The sequence below is a fragment of the Anopheles cruzii genome, chromosome 3 (assembly GCF_943734635.1).
Source record: "Anopheles cruzii chromosome 3, idAnoCruzAS_RS32_06, whole genome shotgun sequence".
NCBI classification, from domain to species: Eukaryota; Metazoa; Arthropoda; class Insecta; order Diptera; family Culicidae; genus Anopheles; species Anopheles cruzii.
Genome location: NC_069145.1, coordinates 37389208 through 37408080, shown reverse-complemented (window position 1 = coordinate 37408080; position 18873 = coordinate 37389208). Strand labels below are relative to the sequence as shown.

The following is an 18873-nucleotide window of genomic DNA, read 5'->3' as shown; positions in this document are numbered from 1 at the left end:
TACTTGAGATTTGAAATGTTAGATCGAGTGTTTTCACTACGAACGACCAGGACCACTCGGCGATTGTAGTAGCAGCATAAGTAATTAAGTAATGACCGTTTGCTCTTTTCACAAAGCTACTTCAAGCGGAAAGAAGTTCGGGTGGTCGGCTAGTCGTATACGCTCATCGTTGCCACTTAAAATCAAGCTTTTAGATTGATTTGTTTCGATTACATTTATTTCGGAATATGCATTAGACACACCCACACACACACAATTACCTACGCTGCATATAAAATTTCGTACAAGTTTAAATTTGACTAAATTATATGTGCCTGTAATACTTTCTTCACAAAAACCTACGAACAATGCTTCCGAATTCTTTCTACAATTTTCGAGAGCCGGAATACTAAAGCTAAAAATTAACTGCGCAACCTTATGGGATTCTCTAGAGCAGGGCTTCGTTTAGGAATGTTCATGTTCGGTCGTGCCGTACGGTTGGAAGTAATATCGTCCGAAGCAATGCGAAACAGCCACACCGATCTTGCAACCTTGCCACCGATGTCGTACGCAGCGCCACACCCATTCGCCGTTGTTTTTCGCCTTATAAAAGTAGTACCGATGGCTGTCGATGATTAGTGATAGATTAACATTGCTTGGCATGAGCTCATACTCCGAGACGGTGTTTCCTTCCGGCATGAGCGTGATGGGGCCTCGTTGAGCAATAATACCTTTACCAATCAATACCTTCAGCATGGCAAATCGATCGTTTGTACGGACCGCAGCGAAACGCTCGTGGCTGTGTATCGGAGCATTGTGATCTTCCAAACTCGCCGCACAATGCAGGGTCCAGTGGAAGGCACAAATCCACGGTGGCATATCACACCCGGTGGACATTGCATCGGCGTTTCGCACGTACATCTGACCATTCTGGAAACACGTCAATCCATTCGAATCAATTTCTGTGACATCCTCTTCCTTCACAGTAGCGTCCAATGGCCGGTTCGTGGGGACCGGGAGAATTTTAGAGAAACCACTTTTCCTTTCCGTAAACGATGTCGATCTGCTGCGCAGTTGCACGCTACAGATAGACTCTTCGTCCAGTTCTTGTACCAGCACGTTGCAAAGGTCGTCCGGTTCAAGTTTAACGCCCTCCGCGGAGTGATCGTGCCCGGTACCGGAAATGCTGGCCGGTTTGCTAAGCGATAGCGGCACATTCAGGAACGCTTTGCACCCGGAATCGCTCTGTATGCACCGCCAACGAGAGCTTTGCTGCAGTCCGAGCAGCTTGTACATGCGGAACGCGTAGCCCTCGTGAAAGATTGTGCAATTTCGACCAGTCATTGAGTAGGTGATTTCATAGTTTGGCCCTTCGACCGTTACCTGTGCCGTACGTTCCGGTTGCAGGATCTTTCGGATGTCTCGCGACGAGTGGTGATGGGGAATCGTATGCTCAGCGCACAGTCCGTTGTGTGCAAGCGTAATCTTTGCCTGACATGCTTCCGGTTCGTCACGTAAAATGCAGTACCAGATATCAGCATCCTCTCGCAAGTACTTGTGGCCACAGAAGAGTATTATTTCGACGCCCAGATGGACGTTTAGCATGCGGCGATAGTTGAACCCACCGGTCAGTAGTTCAACTGGACCGGGGCTTGTGAAAATGTCGCTTCCTACAGGCCCCAATCCATTGCGGACTTTCGTACCGCGATTGGATTTTAGCTGTTCGTGATCGTGCTTCTCACACTCGGCCACGAGGGCTCCAGACTTATCGATTGTGAGCGTTGCTCGGCACTCGGTTTCTGTGCCACGTGTGCAGTGCCATTCAAGTGTACCGTTTGTGTTGGCTTTCCGTGCGTAGAACCGTTCCCCGTTGTGACGCACGATGGGATGGGCACGAATGTTCCATAGCAGATCGTAATCGTTACAGGACCAGAGCAGTACTTCAGACTCCGGTCGGCTCAAATCATTAGGAAAGTGCTCTTCCAGTGCATTTCGTACCCGATGCCGGTGGTTGGTGGAACTGGAACTGTCGACCTTTACTACGTAAACAATCTGTTCATCGGGCACCATTTGGAGTACCGCACGACAGCCCATTCGCGCCCACTCGCAAACCCAATCGGTGGTGCCGTTTTTGTGGATCGCATGAAAGACGTACCGTTTCCTTCGGTGGACTAACCAAACGCGACCAGTTCCATCGCTCACCAGTCGGTAGTTGGCACCATGGCGTACCGTTTCCGATGAAGCGCCTGTTACGCGTTGTTCCAGAGCTGGCGAATGTTCATGCTCGGCCTTGCTAACGAGTTTGGCATATTTTTGTTTCACTCGCAGCCTTACGATATGCGGTGGTTGACATCGTACACAGGACCACGGTGTACGTGCGGACTTTTTATTCGCTTTGTATATGTTCCCAGCGAAGAGAATCTTGTCATCCTCCATCACGGTATAGTTGAATCCGTGTCGAACGGTCGTTTCCTTCGTCTTCTTGTGGCCCATCAGTGCACTGTGTAGGGTCGTTAGAGGGGCGGCACACTCCTCCACCGGATGATTGTGAGGTTGATCGCCGGCGAAGAATACTTTTTCGTCTTCGTACGACAGCATGACACGAGCCGGGCATCCCTCGCTACCCATTTTACTCCTCTCACATACCCACAAACTTAGACCGTCAGCAAAGAGAGCCCGATGCAAACGGTACCGATAGCCGGATGCGAGCAGTCGCAACCGATGCCGGAGATCAATTACAAGCGTGTAGCTGGGGAATTCTTTCACAACCTGTTCACTGGTTGGATGATCCTCCAGTATCCCTATTTCAGCGACCATTGCCGGATCATGGTTGTGTTTAATTTCGCCATTCAGTAGCGCCAGTGGGAAGGAGGCCGTGCTGGCCACCGTCAGTGTAGCCGTACACCCAAAGGTGCCACTGGCCACACACACCCACTGCTTGCAGTCGTCACTGTGCTTGTCCAACCGTTGATAGCGATGACGGCGATGGATAAGGACATTCGTTTCATCGTTCACTAGCACCACCCGATAGTTGTACCCGACGCGAACAAGCTTGGAGGGACCAGTGAATGAATCGAGCCGAGCTGGCGTGTTCGTGCCTTCTTGCAACTCGGGAAATGCCACCACTAGCATATTTTCCTGGTCTTCCTCCTCCATCGTGAACGAGTTTTCCGCCACCTTCATCTCCGCGTTGACCAGCTGACCTTCACCATGTTGACGATTTTGGCGCAACAGCAGGTCGCTTTGGCGGCACCGTTCCCGGAAGCTGTAGAAATTCTCCACATCAACGATGCACTTGATGCAGATCACCGAAGTTTGGTCGTACTCGTACACGATCGCCACCGAAGCGCACTCGCGTATCTTCCGCAGTAGCTCATCATTAACCGGCTCGTTGGCCGGAAACATGGGTACATGATGAAATTTTGTCCCAAGACACAGCCGGCACTTTTGTGAGCTGGATTGCGGTGCAAAAAAAAGAGGGACAAAATAAAGTTAGTGAGAATCAAATGGGCACGATTAATCGCGGAAGAAAGCGCTGCTACCTAAAACTGTCCATTGCTGACCGTTCGTCATGGAGTGTTGGAAACCACACAGGACACCCGTTTTGGATCCGCGCCGTTCCGAAGCGTCAGAGTTGGAGGATAGTTTTTCTTTTTCTTCTTCAAAACATAAGCTTTTTCTCACTACAGTTGTTGACAGATCGGTCTTGTCAATGAATGTTTGGTGTATCGGCAACACTGCCACGCTACTGTCATTCGATGTTTTCTCCGCCATTTCATCGAAAAGGACGAAAGGGGGATTCCGGGATTGCCATTTTCAGCTTTATTTTAACTTAGCTGACAAATTACTATCGACAAACCTTTTACGCAAAATTTATCACTTCAAATCGTGTTATTGTTAGATGATATTATATTTTATTCTTAAAACCAAAGGATTGTACTCGCTTTGTCAATGAACTTTGCAGTGTCGGCAACACTGCCACGGTAACAGGACTGGTGGTGAATTAGGTGCAAGGCTGTATTCACCATTTGTTTACCAATATCGCGAATGTTTATGTTGTGCATACGTTTTGTAGAAAGTGTAGTATGTATAATCTTACCCCTTTTTCAAGCATCTAATGCCTGTTCACGTTGAGCACAACGTGAAGAGTTTAGCTAGTCATATTGAGCAGCTCGTCCGACGATGGATGTGTCACATCAGGTTTGGGCATTCAACTTTTCTGTCTCACATTGCACCAATCCAACTGTACTATTTTGGCATATTTCTAGGTTCTGAACAATTTTCAGGTTCTGAACAATGAGTTCAACATTATCGACAACATCATCGAATCGGCGGTCGATGAACTATTGCAGAAACAGGTTACCACGCACAACGATTATGTAGAAATCGATGCCCTACTCCTGCCGCTGTGCCGGCTGTGCGCACGCGAAGAGATGGACATGGAGCACCTGATGGACATTAGCGAGGAACATTTCTCATTGATTAACGAGCTGCATATTTTCATCGACGTCGATGGCACTAGTGTCTGTTCAAAGATTTGCAGCCAATGCAATGCCTTTTTGGAGGAAATTCGTCGCTTTCGGGTCATGTGTGACGAAGCCCAAAAGCGCATAGCGGACTTATTAACGCAGCGAAGTATGCTGCCCGACTTTCTGAAGCTAGACTTTAGTGAACCCAAGGAACCGTACTTGCCTCTGTTGCTTGAATCGTCTCCGCTGTCTGCTGCGAACCTACCGGACGATGGTATGTCAATTGAGCCTACTGCCCTTATGCTTGAGGAGCATTTGGCGGATGTGGAAGAGACAAATTTAGCGGAAACAAACGAAGCGGATGAACCAGAGCCGCAAAATGTTCAATGTACTGTTCGTAAGGAACCAGCTGTGCTACCCGGGAAACGGATCCTTGCCAAAAGGGCTGCGACCAAAGTGAGCCAGCTGGTCAAATCTTTACAATCGGTCGAAAGCGATGAGTCTACCGATGTATCGGACGCGGAAGAGTATAAACCGGCGGCTACCGGTGGCCAGGTTTCCAAACTGAAGAAAAGAGTAACCAAACAGCGGAAACCGAAGGTCGCAATGCCGAAGCTGAGCAACAAGCAGACGGATGTGCAACCGAAGCGCTTCGATTCGCGGCGGCAAATCGTTAACGGACGCTTGACATGGGTGTGTCTCGATTGTGAGCAAGTTTTCGAAAGTTGTAGAAAGCTAAAAATCCATCGCCGTACCTGTCCGTTGGTGGGCAGTGAGCAATCGAAACGCGTTGGAATGTTTCCTTGCGATGTTTGTGGCTACGTGAATTCGACCCTCGTGGGATTGCGGATTCACCTTTATAAGCACCGCGAAAGGGCACCGCAGAGCAAGCGCAAACACACCGTATCGAAAGAAAAGATATGCCACGTGTGCGGCAAGACTTGTCAAACATCGCGTGCCCTACGACAGCACCTCGTTTGCCACAGTCAGGAGAAAAAGAATGAATGCCACATTTGTGGCCAACGATTTCGACGAATGCAGGTGCTGAAGATACACGTGGACACGCACTCGGAGAACAGACAGCACGAGTGTGACGTTTGTGGCAAGAAGTTTTACACCAAAGCCGTCCTCTACAATCATCGTAAAATTCACGACGAAAGCTATCGAAGGCGGCAATGCCTGGTTTGCTCGAAACGCTTTGCCCACCCGTATCAGTTGCGGGAACACATGATGATTCACACCGGCGAGTATCCGTTCCTATGCAGTATTTGTGGCGCCAAGTATCGTACACTAGGGAAGTTAAAGCGGCATCAGGAAGTGGAGCACGTGCAGATTTTCGATCATGCCACCGTGGTCGAAGCGGACGCGCCGTCGGATGAGACTGACTCGAACGAGGTGGAAGATATTATCGTCTATCAACCGGAGGACGACCTGGCCGCAATGCTGGATACGATTCCGCAGGAAATGCCACCGCTAACGCCACCAGCCACAACGATAGATGCGCTGGACCAGGAGTCAGTGTTTCCTGCGGACCATTTGCTTGATCACCCAAACAGCGAGTTTGCGGTGCCCTGTTTTCCGCATACCCACGAAGCGGACGACGGATTTTACAGTTTTATGGAGTGCTAGGAGTGCTCCGGGGGTAACGTGATTTTAAGTTTAAGTTGATGCAGCATTCCTTCCAGTGGCCCACTGTCGGCGGAATCCCAAATAAATAAGAATTTGTTTCTCTTAAATTCATGAATGTGGTACCTTTTTTGGGATTAAAAAATCAAGGTTGCAAACTGGCGAAGAACTCTTTTGCATTAATTACAGCAAAAGCGCCTACAGCGTTTTTGACATACGCCTACTTATTTGTTCATTAAAAATGTTATGTACAAATGTCCTCCTTTGCTAGGTATATTATTTCTTTTTCTTCGACAAATCAAACATTAAAATTTTTTCTTCAATTCACGGAAAACGTTTATGCTTTTGAACACGAAAGACAATCAATTGATTGAAATATAACTTGCCGCAGGATCGCACCAGAATAAATTGGGAACCAGTTCGTCTTAAAATGATTTTTCTCAGTAGCGTTTATTTGTTAATTTTAAATAGTGTCTAATTCTGTTTTGTACAAAATAAAACTATAATCATACAGTATAAAACAATCATCTACAATCGTTCAATTCAGTAAAAACCGTAGTAACCTAAAATTGTTCCATGGAACGTAATTCTAATGAGATTTTTCAAACAGGTTCTTCTATGGTTAGATTGGCTTTACAATCTCTTCCACCATCCATCGAAGTGGCCGTCTCTTGCTGCAGCCTAAAGGTGGTATTTACGATGTGCGGAGCGCTTCCGTTTGCTAGCGTGTCATTACATTTTAACATTGGTTTCATTAAGTTGTGAAGTCGTTATTTTTCCGAATCTATCCTCCTTTATTTTCCAAATATTTGGACAGTTCGCAGTTTTGCTAAGCTCATTCGGTGAACCTTTTTTGCAAGACTATCGTTGCGGGAAGAGACTTGTTTCGTCTCCATTGCTGAAACACGCACGCTCGCAGAAATCGGGACTCGATATTATTCGATTCGGTTACCTATCATAAAACACACCCAGGACCGGGATGGATCCAATCGCTCTTATCGTCTAATAGGTGTTGCTCGCTGTATGCCCTAGTTTTGGCTCACTTTGTCGAAGAGTCAAACAATGTACAGTATATGCCCTCAGGATAATCCGACGCTTCTCTTTGTTTTCCTTGCTTATTATGTACACACATTTCACGCGCACGGAAGATCGTCACCGGCAGAACTGGAGGTCCTCATCTGCCGCCACTCCCAGTCTGTAGGTAGTCCCGACGTGCATCCTTCTTAAAATATCTTATTCGCAAACAATCGAAAACACAACATCGATAAGACTGTCCGTGTTGTGTGTGTGCGTCCGGTTTTGTATGTGAAAACAGTTTTACCTTTGATGCTATGGTCTACACTGGCCCACCATCATACGATGCCCCCCTCCGTATCATTACACAATCAGACTTAAGAGTTCGATTCTTTTTTAATGCCACTAGTTACCGTTGCGCCCTTCCGGCGGGCTTGTTCTTTCACTAAACTATCCCCGTCGGCTGTCCAATATGGTGTCGCGCTACCTTTGGTAGTTTCTTACCAAACCGAGCAATGCTTACTGGCCGTCGGCGTCTTTGCTATCTATCACCCAAACTATATGGCCCTGGGACTATGACGGCCTGTCCGTCGAGGACGCCAGCCTGGTCTAGCTTCCGTACAGCCCTCGGTTTGTGGGTGTTTCGATTGGTTACCGTATTGTAAATAAAACAGAAAACGAAATCCTCCTTGACGATGACTAGTTCGCACATTTCAAACTTTACGCCGAACCGGACCACCAGTTCAGTGAAAACGCTCGAATGGGCTTCGAATGCTGCCAACCGCTCGCTCATTGCCCCTAGGCCTAGGCCCCTCCTAGACCATGGTGACATTGCGCCGCTTCTTCGTGTCGGTTCCGTTGATCGTGGTGCCACCGTTGGGTTGTGTTAGTCCACCGGCACTGTGCACGGAACCAACGGATGAACCGTGGCTCTGGCCGTAAACGTACGAAGTCGTGTTTTCGACGCCCGGTCCTGACGGGCTGGTCGTGTAGATCGGCAGCGGTGGTACCGGGGGCGATCCGTTCTCGTTCAGGTGGTTGTTGTTCAGCAGCGACATCTGGTCCGCAGCACCCGACGCCTGACCGTGCAGGGCATGGGGATGGTGCAACCCACCAGCCGGTTGGCCACCGAGTACCGGATTGTAGAACGTCTGGTGCAGATTGTTGTCGATGAGATCATCAATCAGCGGTGGACTGTGGCGGCGCTGGTGATGCTGTTCGTGTTCCTGCAGCAACTGGGACGCTGACCACGACTCATACGGGCTCAGCGTTCGTCCACCGACCATAATGGTGGCCGCATTCGGATTGTACGTCCTCGTCAGGGTCGTGTTGTTCGAGGTGGTGGAGATGATGCTGACGCTACAGTTGTTGTTGTTGTTGTTATTATTATTGTTGCCGACCAGTGTCCCGTTGCCGGTCGCATGGGGTCCACCCGTGGCGTGGTTCGGCAGGATGAAGGATTGCGTGTCGATGATGTGCTGCTGCTGTTTGAGTTCTTCGATCAGCTGTTGCTCGATTGGATGTGTCGGGCCTCCCATATTGATCACGGCACTGTAGCGCTTCTTGGCTAGCAGGACATCATCGTCGATGCTGTAGATCGTCGGAATGCCCACCGTCTGATGATCGCTCAGACCCATCGGGTCGTACGAGTTCGAATGTGGCAGCGTCGGGCCGGACGATGCGTGATGGTTCGGGGATGAAGATGACGACGTGGTCGAGTTGGACGATGGTGACGACGCGTTCCCGGCAGCCGTCACGATGACGCTGTGACTGCTCGTGAGCTTCGTGTCACTCTTGAACGACTTGATCGGCTTCTTCTGCTCGTCGTCGTGCGTGTCGTGACGCTTCTTCACCACGCAGAACCAACAGTAGATGAGGATGAGGGCAAGCAGCAGAATAATGCCGGCAATGATCGGCAGTATTAGCTCCGGCCCGAGATCCATCGTTTTCGCGATGCGCGGAATAATGTCCATGTTGTCGTCCCCGTTCTTTGCGATGCCATCGTACGACGACCAGATCGAATCGTAGCTCTCCGTGCCGCCCGTGCTGGACGGTGGATAGAGTGTCGTCGGCTTCGGCTTGGTCACGAAAGCGCGCACATAGTTGGAGATCGGACCCGGTTCGGCGTCCTTCGTGAGGGTCGAGTACGGGCGCACGGCAAAGTACAGGATCTGCCCGAAGAGGTGCGGTTCGTGCGTGATGTTCATCGTGAACTCGCTTCCCTCGCCGATCGAGAACGTGAACGGTGTGTCGTGATGCCAGAGGACGGCCGCCGTATCGAAGTTGTCCACAATGTCCTTGATCGTGGTGGCGTACTTTACCTCATACCGGGCCACATTCTTTCCTCCCATGTCCGGTGACGTCCAGCTGAGGCGCACCTTCATCCCTTCGACGTCGGCACTGAGATCGCTAATGCGACCGGCCGGCACTTTGGCCGCGTTTACCAGATCGGCCTGACTCACGAACACCGTCATCGGCGCCAGGATGCGCTCGAACGAATCGAGCGACTGTTTCTGAGGTATTGGCACAGAACTGCCGCAGCAACGTCCTGGCTGCACATTGGACGTTGTGGCTGTGTTGAGGGGAGAACAAAACAAAACATGGCCGTTAGTGAGGATCGACGAGGCTACCGAAGCTACGCGCGGTAATACTTACAGTAACTGGCACCCTCCGCCAACGTGTACGCCGTATTGCCCCGATCGCTCACCGTCACCTCGAGCTGGTATGTTCCCGGGCCACCGAATTCGTCCGCGTTAAAGTAACGCGAGTAGATACCGTCACCCTTCGTAATGTCCGGATCACCGGCTCCCGTGTCGAGCAGCAGGAACCGTTCGTCGCTCTGCTGCGGAACCGGTTCGCGGAAGCGTTCGCAGACGCGCTCCAGTTTTGTGACCGTAACCTCCACCTGGGCCGACACGACTGGCAGATCGCCCTTCTTCACCTCGGCGAAGATCACAATCGGACCGCCGGCTTTGCCGCGATGGACCCACGAGCGGGCCATTATGACCGGGGCGTACTTGGAGCGCGGCGTGGCAATCACCTGCACGTAGTGGGGCTGCGGGTTACCCTGGAAGCGCTCGATCGAGTAGTTCCAGATGCCGGTTTCGTTGATCGTCGCCAGGAGCGAGAGTTGCCGCACGGAGGCCCGTGCATCGCTCATCGACGAGTAGACAACGCCGTTCGGGTTCGTGAGCCGCACATTCGACACCAGCGGGTTCTCCGAGTTGTGCACGTAGATGAAGAACTCGGCCGGTGGGCCCATGAACGGGTCGAGCATAAAGTTCCCCGTCACCGTGCGGCTGCTGCGCTGCGAGTTTGTCTCACCGACCGAGTCGACCAGCACGCGCCGGAAGATCTCGACCGGAAACTCGTTCCGGTTGCCCTCGTAGTACTGTTTGCCAATGTTGTGCAGGGCATTGGACAGCTCGAAATACGTGGTGACGAGCGACTTTTCGGAGTTGTCGCGACACTCGAACACCGAGTAGGCACTGCCACCAGTTTCGTGGGCTAGCGCATCGAGTGGCCGACGCGGTTCCACGATCGGGTAGTTGATGGTGGCGATCCGGATCTTGGACGCCCGTGCGGAGCGGGCGAGCGACTCATGTTCGATGTCCATACCGGGTGCGATCACCAAGATGATCGAGTTGGCCGGCCCGTGGTGGCGCGTTTGCTCGTTCAGCATGTGGATCGCATCGGAGATTCCACAGCTCAGGCAGGTCGGCCGGTTCAGATCGCTCGACGTGTACGGGATGAAAGACGCAATGCGGTCCTTGTTCTTTTCGATCTGCAGCGACGTGATCGGTAGCATGTCGTACGTGGCCGTATCGTTCGCCAGCGCGATCCCAATCTCCGTCTTGCTCGCCGGCAGATCGTAGACGATCCACTTGCGTATCGCGCGCCGCAGGAAGCTCCACGTTTCGCGCTCCCTCATCACGAACGTTTGGCCGATCACGATGACGTAGCGGGTCAGCTTGCGCGATTTGTAGCTAAACTTGGGCACCGTGTTGATGATTACCGACGGGTTAAACTCCATCTGGTTCTGGGGCGCAAAGTCGGTGTGCTTCAGGATGACGTCGTACGTGCTGCGCCGATCGCACATCTGGTTGTGCTTCGTCGGGGCGTACCGATTGTGCGTCCCTTCGTCGCAGAACATCGTGACGCTCTTCGATTCGGCCGCAAACATAATGCTGGTCCGTGCGTTCGGATCCAGCACACGGCTAATGTTGTACGGCACCGGCACCGGCGACGAGGGACTTCCGCATAAGCCCTCATCATTGACCGGAGCGTCGGAGCAGCCGGTAAGCTTCACCTTGTGGTCGTCGTTGATGTAGCACCGCGGATACACTGGATCGCGATCGTACCCGATCTCATCGAACACCCCGTACCGGTACTTGGCCCACTCGCGGATAAACTCCCGCCAGATCGTTTCCCGTCCGAGGATGTCCGGATCGACGAAGATCTGCTCGCCCGACTCGCCGCACCCGGCGTACTGCTGTGTCCAGATCGACGGTTCCGCCTTGGTGTGCGGCCGGATCGTCACGTCGCTAGTTTCGCCGCTGGCCGACGTTCGCGTCTGGTTGTACGGTATACAGGACTGCGGCCAGTGGTTCGGGAGGATGACCGAAACCTCACCGAAGTACACTCGGCTGTCGAGCGCATTGAAGAGATACTGCGACGCCGATGTCAGCATAATCTGGAACGGAACGAAAAACGCAAAGATCTTTTAGACATCGCGACGGGCCAGTTAAAAAGACGATCCCAGCCAAGCAGCGAGGTTAGCCAACGGCTCATCTCCATCCGTGGCCATCGATGACCGACTTTTGGTTCGGTCCGCATTCGGTGTGGGTTGCCTCTTTCGGTTCGGCGTGTTGAGCAATCGTAATTGTGGCAAACATTTCATAATGACCTTTCGAAGACGGGCCAGTTGAGGACGTTCCAACAAAAAAAAAACAAATCCCTCCCCCCGTGAAACGTAACCCTCGTGTTCCGCACCGTCATTTGCTTCGTGCTCTTTTTCTTCGTCGCCGCATGACGTGGGAATTTTAATGGAGCCCCTTCTGATCGATCGGTCGCCCCTTCGGGGGCTCGCGCACCGCAGCATCGCAACACGTTTCTAATGATTTTTTTTTCCATTAACGACCCATTTTCGAACGGAGCGAGAAATGGAAAGTGAGGTCACACATCATCCGATCGCCGCGCGTGGGGTCAAATCGGAGATTTACATGGACTGATGACATACGACGCCAACGACGAAACCAACGCAAAAGTGTATCTCGGCGATCTTAATTATTCATGCTTTGCGGCGAAGATGTGCACCTTTCTACTGACCACGGACAGGTGGCCTTTATGGCGCGCAGTGTGTGTGTGTGTTTGAGTTCGACGACACACGATGTGGCACAAAAGGCTGCTGCGTGATCGCCACACGCAGATTGAAACGGAAACCAAACCCCACGAGGCACGAGGCAGGTCGTGCGCCAGGCCAGCTGCGCAGAGCTTGGAGCAGTGTGCAGTAATATGCATTAAATTTACTTTTGTTTCTCTTTCGACTTTCGGGAATAGCCGTTTTCGGGGTGGAATGGATCCATGCATCGGTCGCAGTGATTATGGAGGCTTCCCGCCAGCTGGATACACTGCGGATGCAGCTGGCTCGGGCTGCTGGCAATTTAAATTGAGCACCTTTAGAAGAAGCGACGGCGTGGAACTAAGATCCTCTTGGACAGCTGCCATTTTAAGTTGTTGGAGCATCATCCAGCAGAGAAACAACGGTACGACGCCGACCTTTCTAAGTCCTGTTTTTTAGCCCGTATTTCGAGCCAACGTGCACTTTAGCTGGGCTTTCAGAAATTTGAAAGGAGCATTCATCATCCGCGCTGTGATGGTCTCGAATAGGCCGCAAAAGCGTTTTGGCTGGTGCCATGGCTAAGCCTTCGTTTTGCCTGCGCAAAGGCCGCACTCACGACTCGCGGCGACGCTGTCAAGAGAAGATAAATCCAAGCCCTCCGCTGCTGGTTTGGTGCTCTCGGCGGCAAACGAGACAGTTTCCCAGAGTCTTCGTGGCATTTCTGCAGGCTGCAAGGCCTGGTATTGAGCATTGCAAAACACACAGACAAACTACCATCACCGTCGCTGTGTTCGGTGCTCAACCGGAGGGGACAATTTATTACATTTGGCCCCATTTGGAATAGGGCAAGTTGATGGACGCGAATGCCTTTCGTAGCGACAGCCCCTCCAGCTCTAGTGAAGGAAGCAAAACGTGAATCTGCCTTACGCTACAGGCATTGGGAAATAACGACGACGGTGCGGACGGCCACGATGAGGCGCAGCATAAACTACGGTTCGATGTTCGGCCAACGGTGGGTGCGCTCTTGTAGCATCCTCCTTCGCGGGATACTTTTATGCTTATGCTTTCTAATTTCCATTTTCTTCGGATCCACAGGGAAGCGGTTCAGTGCGGGACTCAGAGATCGAATTTGAGATGATAAAATAAAGAGAAACGAAACGATAAACGGGGTTCGTCTCTTGACCACCTGTTGATGTTCTGCGTTTACGAGCGCTCTCAGTGCTCTCAACCACCCCACGCACGGCTGTCGCAGCAGCTCCTTCGGGTCGCGTCGAGAACAGTGCACACACACAAAGTGCTTGAACTTTCGAGTGGCAGTCAAAGGGCAAACTCTCGGGAGGAAAACAAAAACAAAATTAATAATAAAAGCAACCGGCCGAGGGCGAGGCAAACAATGGGATGCCCTTCCGCTTCTTGGGGTTTCGGTGTGCTGACGTTTGTGTGACTTATGGTTGTTTTGTGTTTTCTTAGCGCTTGGTGTGTTTCTGGTTTGTGTAGACGTTTTCGAGAAACAAATCGAATTGGAAGCCCTGTCCAATGACGGAACTTGGTTGAGTTGTTCTGGTGCAGAGCACCCGACCATCGTCACGTCGGTGGTTTCAACGGTTAATAACAGTGAATGGATTACACAACACCAAAGCTGTGCTGTGCTCCAAAGGACATGGTGCAAATTGAACCAAAATTCAATCAACTGCCGCGCGTGGATTGCATATTCAGTGGCTGATGTTGGCTCGATGGCCAGCAGGTTGGCTCGGTTGATTACAAAATCCGCATCCGCGATCGATGCGATGGAAGTGAGCGGAACAGATGCCGAGGCCGTGATGCCGAAGCGATCGCAGAGCTGAGATTCAATCAATGAATGATTAGGCAGACTCCGCATGAAAGATGGTCTCGGTAGGGGCCAGGTTGTGGTGTACGCGGCCGAGATGGAATTCCAAACACCGCCAGATGGTCATCGATGGGAGCGAGAAATCGAAAAGGGAAACTTGTAATAATAATAGCAATAATACTAACAAGAAAACTGGCCCATTACGGACCAACGTTCCGATGGACCTCGACGCCACGTAAAAGAAAAACCGTCCGCAACGGGTGGTGAGCCATTTACAAAGCCCACCTCCGATGGGCCGTTGGAAGTCAGCCCCTGGCCGCGTAAGGTACCGCGAGAATACAAGAAACATGAAACGAAACTGAGAAATGATCGTCCCCGCGGTTCGCGAGTGGTCGATCGCGGTTCAATATGGTGCGTTGAAGGCCAAACATGGTGAACTCGACCACCTCTCGCAGGGGACTGGAAGTCAAGCAGCAAAGATCTTCGCTCTCCGCTCAATCGATGACCACAGTGGGCAAAAAGCAGCGCAGCAGAGCAATAGAATGCTGAGCAGCCGAGGGCCAAGGCTGTGTGTGTTTGGCATGAAGAAGATTTTCTCACGCTTTCATCAGGTCTCGCGCCCGTCTCGAAACCGACCAACGATCCTCGTCCCGATGCGGCTTTTAGGGTGACATTTCAGGCCGTAATGCTACACGGCCACATGATCGGATTACGTTCCTAGCTTCCAGTGGATTTCTTTGCCGGTAACGCAATGCAAACGAAAGTGAAATGCTTTCCGATGCGTTTCTTTCGTCTCGATTGTTTGGGTATTGGAGCGTTGCGTTTAGTTGTTGTTGGACCCTCGTGTTCCTACTTTTCTTTCCATTCACGCATTAGACGTCGATCGTTGGTGTTGATCGATTTTACGGACGTTACTATTCCTTTTGTATGTGTGCGGTGGACCTGTTCGATGGACCCGACGGAGCCGTCATCGCCGGTGCACAGGTAGAAGGACACGCATCGGTGCGTCGGATGGGCCTCTGAGGGAAGGCGGCCAACGAGGCCTTTAGACCTTTCCGATGCGGTAACAGGGAACATCTGTTTACAAATATTTGCCTTTTCTTGTGCCGGCCTATGCATTGTAGGCCGATCTCGTAAACCCGAACGCGATGTTCTCATGGAAAATGAAAAGTATTCGCTTACAAAGCAAACTGTTGAAGGAAAAACATTTTCGAACCTCTGCTGAAGCTAAGATCCTTTTTGTTAGCGATCGAGTTCTGTATCCAATTCCCAACAAACCATGGTCCGGCTTCACATCAATCAACAAACGCGTTATTGTGTTTTGCTCTATTGTGGAGCAGCATTCGTCAGCAGCAGTTAGATGGAAAATAAAAGCCCGAACCCAAACTGGAAATGAGAGATTTGCGAAATTATGCAAAGTTCTTCGAAATGCCACGAGCATTTCATTAGCGCTTTTAATGCTAATCTGTTGTGTGGCTGACCGGACCTGCCAAATTAGGGATAACCTGAAATGACATGCAGCTCGTGCGATTGGCAGCTTAGCTTCGGTTGGAATCCTTTTAGCCGGGGGCAAACGGTGATGGTGCGTCTTCGTGAGTCTAAACATTAGTCTTTTCGACGAAGAACTTTCAACGAGCGCAACTCGCTTGAGTCGGACCATCTTCGGGATTCAGCCGTTCGTTCGACCAATTTTCCCGCGCAATGCACAACGAGAAGCGCACGGTAAAACGTAACTGCAGTCAATTAGCGCGTGGCATGCTGTCGAGCATTAATGCTGCAAGACATTGCATCGATCGCAGTGCTATGTTGTAGGCAATACCAAGGATGCCTAACGGATGACTCAAAATAATGATCGACTTTGTCTTCGCTAGACGCGATCCTTGGGCATTGATGGGCGAGGAACTTTCATTGGTTCAGGACGCCGGATTCCGGTGTCCGGGAGATAAATCGACACTCTGACGAGCAGCCTTCAAAAAAAACCTTTCCAATAGCGTTCGTAGAGCAAAAAAAGGTGATGAATTCGGGTGGATTCGAGTGGTTTTGTGTATGCGAAAAGGGCGGTGCAAACAACAGCAGCGGCCGGCTAATTGGAATACAAAAATCTCGTAAACAATCGCGGGTTGATCGGGTTTTTTGGGCTCAAGCGAAAAGATGAAAGGATTTCACTCCGAACTATTTGTTATTGATTCGGAACGATTTTAATTAGGAAGAATTCAGGGATATTTCTGACCCGGGAATTCACCCAACATCCCCAATTCACCCAACAACAACGCACAGACGCACCCAGTTCCCATGCGGAATTTTGAATCACCAACCCAGAGAAGTTCGACGTAGAGGTCGTCTGGTTTTTATGCGTCTTTCGGTGGATTTTTCCTGTTTTGCCGCTTATGCTGTCCGCATTGAATGCCCTCCGCAACACTGTGGCCCGTTCGCATTTGCATTCGAAAGCTAAATTCGTTAGGTGCTCTCCTCTCTGCAGTGGGACTGCAGGATTTGTGCAATTTCTGCAGTCGCCCAGGCGGGTGAACTAGCGATGCCCCGATCGGCTTCCCTCGAGAAACTTTCCAAACCAAAACTGTGCTTACCCTGAAATCACGGTTTTCAGCTAAATCAATACGCAGCGGAAAATGTACAGCAAAAGCATAGCACAGCTCAACCATGTTGGCCAGCCTTAAGGTTTGCGGGTGCGCGCTAAACTGTGAGTGGCTCTTAAAAACTCGTTAAAAACTTCACATAGTAAATTATACAGGGACCTGCTTGTCCCTTGCATGTTGGGTGAACATTTTCTCATCATTTTGGCGCCGAATTGCGGCGAAAACGCCCAACTTTCCTTCCTCACACGGACAGAACCAACCAACGAAACGTTTTCTCGGCTCAGCCCAATCTCGCGGGAATCGGTCCGTTGATGACGTTTGGGGCATTCTAGCACGGGTTGGGCAAACAGATGCCAATTTTGATAGAGTTTTCGCTACATTCGACCTCCAGAGCGTGAGTGAATTTATACTACGGGACGAACGGTGGAGAAACTACGGTGCCTTATGTCTTAATTTTATGGTCCCGTCCCACCCGACGTGTAATTTAAACTTCCGTGACACTGCGGAACCGAAATCGAAAGCACTATCGACGTGCCTTGATGAGCTTTAATTTATAGTCTGCTTTGTGTCACAGGGGACACGACATCCACCGCGGACCGCCCAGCAATCGCTGTTTTTGGGACGAAGCGCGCGCACGTTCGCACATCGTACAGCGTTGTCCCCGGAAAATCAAATCCCTAATTTGATCCTCCGGTCGTTAAAATCCGATTCACCCTGGGACCTGGAAGAGATGACGGAACCTGTAGCTCACTTCACGGTTCTTTTATGTCCCCGGGATCTCCAACCATCGATCGTAAAATCGATAACCGAAACGCGCACGTTACGAACAACTTCAAAAGGCATGGGCACGCGTGTTTTAGGAAGACACAACCCAAACTATGGGCACGCGGGAAAGACGAAACTAATTGCTAGTTTTGTCATGTTCACAGCCGGTCGGTAACCGAGTCTAGAACCGGGAATTGATCCATTAAGCGGCATGTTGGGCGTTGATTTGCGATACTCTTCCCTCGAGTAGCAGCCTCCATTCGAAGCGAAAAAATGCGAAACAAGTGAGAACTCGAACACAGAAGAAGGCCTTCTCGAAGGAATGTTCTTCACGTTCCATCATTGGAGCGCAGTCAGCATTTAAACGTAGATTACGACCATTAAAGCGCAGTATTGTCCGCAATCTCCGCCGTCGCTGTGATCTCCTTCAGGCGGTTCTTCGAAGGCATCCAGAAATCGTGCCTCTTTTTATGCTCATCGCGTCTTATCGCCGGAGAAGACAAAACTCCGGGACCCCGAAATGTGGAATGGAGCAGATCACGCACAATGTTGGTCAGTTCTTGACCTCCTCATATCTCATTTGCGTGCCGCCCGAGCAAGGCGCGAGAGTCCATTAGCGGGAGTCAGGTCTTGACAGCGAACCCACGAACAAACCTGGGAACAACAGGCGCGTTACCACAGGAGAGAAATAACTCCAAAGCTCGTAGATATGAGAGAACGAGAGAAGTCGGGCCAATGGTCGGCACATTACATTTGGGGTTGAATATAAAACACCAAATGCCAAGGGTCGGGGCAGCAACGTTGGGCAGTTCGCAGCTTCTTTGACACCCGACGACGTGACCCACAGCGGTGGAGCGGCACACAACGTGGTGGCGGAAGGCCGCGGGAACTCATGGTGTCAGATATGTGCGTTAAGTGCTCTAGAGTCGATTCGTTTAGTTTCCTTTTAAATTTAATTAAAAGTACCCTACACGGCCCCTCAGCCGCGGTCGTTTCTAAACCCCGTTGATGGACCTCGTGAACCTGAGGTAACCCCATCGCTCCCCGTCCGAAGACCCCGATTCTTCAGGCACCCAGAATCACCGATCCACGGCCATCATTCCGGCAGATGCCACCAGGGAACGCTGGCGAAGAAAGGTCGACAAAACGAAACATGCTAATGTACTCGGCCGAACGTGACTTCAAATCACGACAATTATTATTGTTTCAGTTGTTTATTGCGCCCGAAGAGGTCTCTTCTTCAGCCGTCTTCGGTAC

The 18873-nt window shown here is 50.9% G+C and overlaps 3 protein-coding genes across 4 annotated transcripts in view; 1 reads left to right on the top strand and 2 right to left on the bottom strand.

The window, feature by feature from the left end:
* Nucleotides 1–311: 311 nt before the first annotated feature.
* Nucleotides 312–3535, bottom strand: LOC128270335 (uncharacterized). The gene is made up of 2 exons (XM_053007733.1): nt 3522–3535; nt 312–3433 (listed from the first exon to the last, which is right to left on the bottom strand). Exons 1-2 carry the CDS (start codon nt 3533–3535, stop codon nt 445–447), a joined length of 3003 nt encoding a protein of 1000 aa, XP_052863693.1. The 3' UTR covers nt 312–444.
* Nucleotides 3536–4074: 539 nt separating this feature from the next.
* LOC128273153 (zinc finger protein weckle-like) lies at nt 4075–6184 on the top strand. Of its 2 annotated transcripts, none has more exons than XM_053011076.1 (2): nt 4075–4179; nt 4248–6184. In XM_053011076.1, exons 1-2 carry the CDS (start codon nt 4162–4164, stop codon nt 6075–6077), a joined length of 1848 nt encoding a protein of 615 aa, XP_052867036.1. In that variant the 5' UTR covers nt 4075–4161; the 3' UTR covers nt 6078–6184. The 2 variants fall into 2 exon arrangements, with proteins under 2 accessions (XP_052867036.1, XP_052867037.1); XM_053011077.1 differs by having other exon boundaries at nt 4162–4179; nt 4266–6184.
* A 1550-nt stretch (nt 6185–7734) lies between these two features.
* Nucleotides 7735–18873, bottom strand: part of LOC128273434 (calcium-activated chloride channel regulator 1-like) — a 66958-nt gene continuing 55819 nt past the window's right edge. The window contains 2 exon segments of the mRNA XM_053011396.1: nt 7735–9660; nt 9744–11781. Coding sequence (XP_052867356.1) covers nt 7904–9660; nt 9744–11781 — 3795 coding nt within the window. The 3' untranslated portion in view covers nt 7735–7903.